General features: G+C 39.1%; 1 protein-coding gene across 1 annotated transcript; it reads right to left on the bottom strand.

Moving 5' to 3' along the window:
* Positions 1–641: 641 nt before the first annotated feature.
* LOC140122920 (serine/threonine-protein kinase SBK1-like) lies at positions 642–2,437 on the bottom strand. The gene is made up of 3 exons (XM_072144163.1): positions 2,320–2,437; positions 1,494–1,696; positions 642–1,352 (listed from the first exon to the last, which is right to left on the bottom strand). The coding sequence occupies exons 1-3, from the start codon at positions 2,435–2,437 to the stop codon at positions 642–644; spliced, it is 1,032 nt and encodes a 343-aa protein (XP_072000264.1).
* Positions 2,438–3,339: the final 902 nt, after the last annotated feature.

Below are 3,339 nucleotides of genomic sequence, written 5' to 3'. Positions count from 1 at the left end.
GCATCTTGTCAAAAATCCATAGGACTAAGATGAAAGTGGGGACGGTTGAAGTTGAAGGAAAACAATTTTTAGCTAGAAGGAAGGTGTCAGTTAATAGGGCTCTACAAATAAATAGACAAAAAGACAAAATTGTTATTACCTTTACTGTCAGGTCCACTGTGTGTTCCTCCCGATCTCCTCCACTCAGTCATCATCAGGTTTCCTTTCGTCTCGCAGGTAGGCGCAATCCCATAGAGAGAGAAATGTTTTTATAAACAATCTACACAAATTTCTTGCATTTTAAATAAAAAGACCAAAAAGAATCTACAATACTCTTTCACATTACTGGTTAGATGATTTAAGCAATTCTCCAGATATTATAAAAAAAAAAAAACTTTCCTAAAAGTGAGAAAATCTTATTTAGTCTAGAATATGCATTATGGCCTAAACCTTGCCTTGTTGTACCATTATAGAGCTAAACACTGAAGATGCACCCTTCACCTTTACTTCCCAAGGATAGAAACCAAACTCAAAATAAACAGCTAACCAACATTTTCAAAAATATCTTATTAGATAAATGTAATACTCACGTTTTTTGAGTTCCCAATGTTGGTCGACTGATCAAGAATCGCCAGAACCTTTTAGGGTCCCACAATGAAGTCCTAAGAAATTTCCACTTCCAATCCAAGAGTCAGCATAGCATCTTCCTCTGTGATAATTAGAACTGGATTATCCGCTTCCATTCCATGGTTTGATGTGGTACCTTCTAGTTCAATAGGTTGACTGTCACTGTCACAGTCCACTGGACTTTCAGCCTCCCATGGGTTGCCTCCATTAACTTCAGTTTTCCAGGGAAAATTAATGTAATTTAAGACTGAAAGAACTGAGTGTCTACAAGATTGGTCCGGAACAAGAAGATTGCTCAACATCGTGTTAGCTGCAGGGGAAAATTGTTCCCAACGAGCTGGTGGGGGAATATAGCTCAGATTGTCCAGCCAGTATACATAGTCCAGGTACATGATGTCATCACTGAAGGCGCGTCTCCAAGGAAAATATCCAGTAAGGGTGACAAATAGTAGTACCCCAAAAGCCCAGGTATCTACACTAGGGTGTAAAATTAAATATTCCTCGTCCGAGATGTCGCACAACTCTGGAGACATATACGGGATAATGTGCGACATTGAGATTACAATGCTACCTACAGGCTGAGTTAAGCCAAAGTCACCAAGCACGATATGATGGCAATCTCTGTCCATGAGGAGGACATTGTCCGGCTTCAGATCCCTGTGCACCAACCCTTTCTGGTGCATGTAGTCCAGAGCGCTGGAGATTTGGACTGCACATCTTTTTACCATTTCTTCTGAAAGTCCAACCTGCAAAAATAAGATGAGCATCATAAGTTACACACATATATAGATTATACATGGTCATATACATCAGTCTGAGGAGAAGATGTTGGGTTGGTTAATAGGATAATAAGGTGTATGTTACGATATGAAGAAGGCATTTCTTACCTCAGCTTGAATGAGGTGATGCAGTGTTCCCGCTGTTGCCAGCTCCTGAGTCATCGCATAGTAGTCCATGGTGTGAGTAAATATTGGGTAGGTTGTAATAAATCCAGGGTGCTCCGAGAGAGAGATTGATAGGGACAGTTCCATTAGAAAAGATTTCAACTTGGTCCGGTCCTTTCTCACCAACTTCAGTGCAAATGGTTTTCCTAAAGAAAAGAAGACAATTAGATGTTACCTCCTAGATCTCTCTTGATAAAATAATATTCTAATAACTATACAGGTAATGGATTAGTTGATTACAACAGCCCCAACTCTCACAGCTGATAAGTCACCTCCACCTTCCCCATTCATAACACTTGCATGATGGGTGGAGTAAAGTGAGCACATAATTGATAAAAAAGGTGTGTGTCATATGGACATTTGCTTGACAGAAATGTGATCATTTTCTATAGGATTTCCTTCTGTTCTGGCTCCTTTTGCCTACAGTGAAGCTCAGGTCTCCTTGTGTAAACTCCTAGCTCGGCAGGAAATATCCTCTACGCTAACCAGTTAGTGGTCACAGGAGAGAGAAGAGCGACATTCACTGTTCTCACTCAAAAAAAAGAAATACATATGTAACAAAATGAGGCAGATCCTACCAGAGATTACATCAAATCGGGGATAAGGAACGGAGAGTCCGAAATCCCTCTGTAGATTACATCATTAGTCGAATCCACCAATATGAGCAGAATAATAATATTTATATTGCTCAAAATTATGTAACACTTTACAATTTTTAATCTAGTTTGTATTATTCTACATATCCAGCTTTATGGCCTTTGTCACATACCTGTAAGTTTGTCTTGTGCAAGTAGGACTTGTCCATAAGCCCCCTGACCAAGCCTTTTGACAATCCTGTAGCATTCGGTAATCTCCTCGACCTCTACAGTTTGGAAGACTGGTTCCATTTTGGCTTAAGGATTGGTGAGGCTTGATCTTGAGCAAATAGTCTACAAGAAAGAAAATATAATGTTCAATAGGTCTTCATGTCAATATATCATCACAATCCATCATACTTTAGGTATTCACAGTATAATGTGAAAGGACTGGGTGACCACCCCAAAATAATTCATTATGTTGGACTTATTATTGGTTATTCGATTTTTCCATAATTATAACCAAGAACAGGCTAAAACTATATTTTATTCTAAACAGTTTTACATTATAACAAAGTTGTTATCCAAATATTATTTTTAGTTTTGTTCATTATAGGACATTGAAAACTCCAAACTCATTAGTAATAACATCAGGAAAACAAACCAACAACAAAAAAACACAACTTAGATGATTGATCTTACCTTAGTTCTGTAGTTGTGGTTTTAGGTGAAGAAGATGTCCAGTTAGTCAAGGGTGAAGAAGATGTCCAGTTAGTCAAGGGTACAGAAGATGTCCAGTTAGTCAAGGGTACAGAAGATGTCCAGTTAGTCAAGGGTACAGAAGATGTCCAGTTAGTCAAGGGTACAGAAGATGTCCAGTTAGTCAAGGGTACAGAAGATGTCCAGTTAGTCAAGGGTACAGAAGATGTCCAGTTAGTCAAGGGTGCAGAAGATGTCCAGTTAGTCAAGGGTGCAGAAGATGTCCAGTTAGTCAAGGGTGCAGAAGATGTCCAGTTAGTCAAGGGTGCAGAAGATGTCCAGTTAGTCAAGGGTACAGAAGATGTCCAGTTAGTCAAGGGTACAGAAGATGTCCAGTTAGGTGTCTTTAAGAAGTTGAATGAAGTCGCTCTATAGTGGTTTAGGCTAAGAAAACTCTTTTGCCCTCTCCAAGTTTATCTGAGAAATACTCAAGAATAAACTAACAAGACCCATCT

This window comes from Engystomops pustulosus, chromosome 3 (genome assembly GCF_040894005.1).
Source record: "Engystomops pustulosus chromosome 3, aEngPut4.maternal, whole genome shotgun sequence".
Classification (NCBI taxonomy): Eukaryota; Metazoa; Chordata; class Amphibia; order Anura; family Leptodactylidae; genus Engystomops; species Engystomops pustulosus.
Note: the sequence above shows the minus strand (reverse complement) of the source record. Positions and strands in the feature narration are given on the sequence as shown.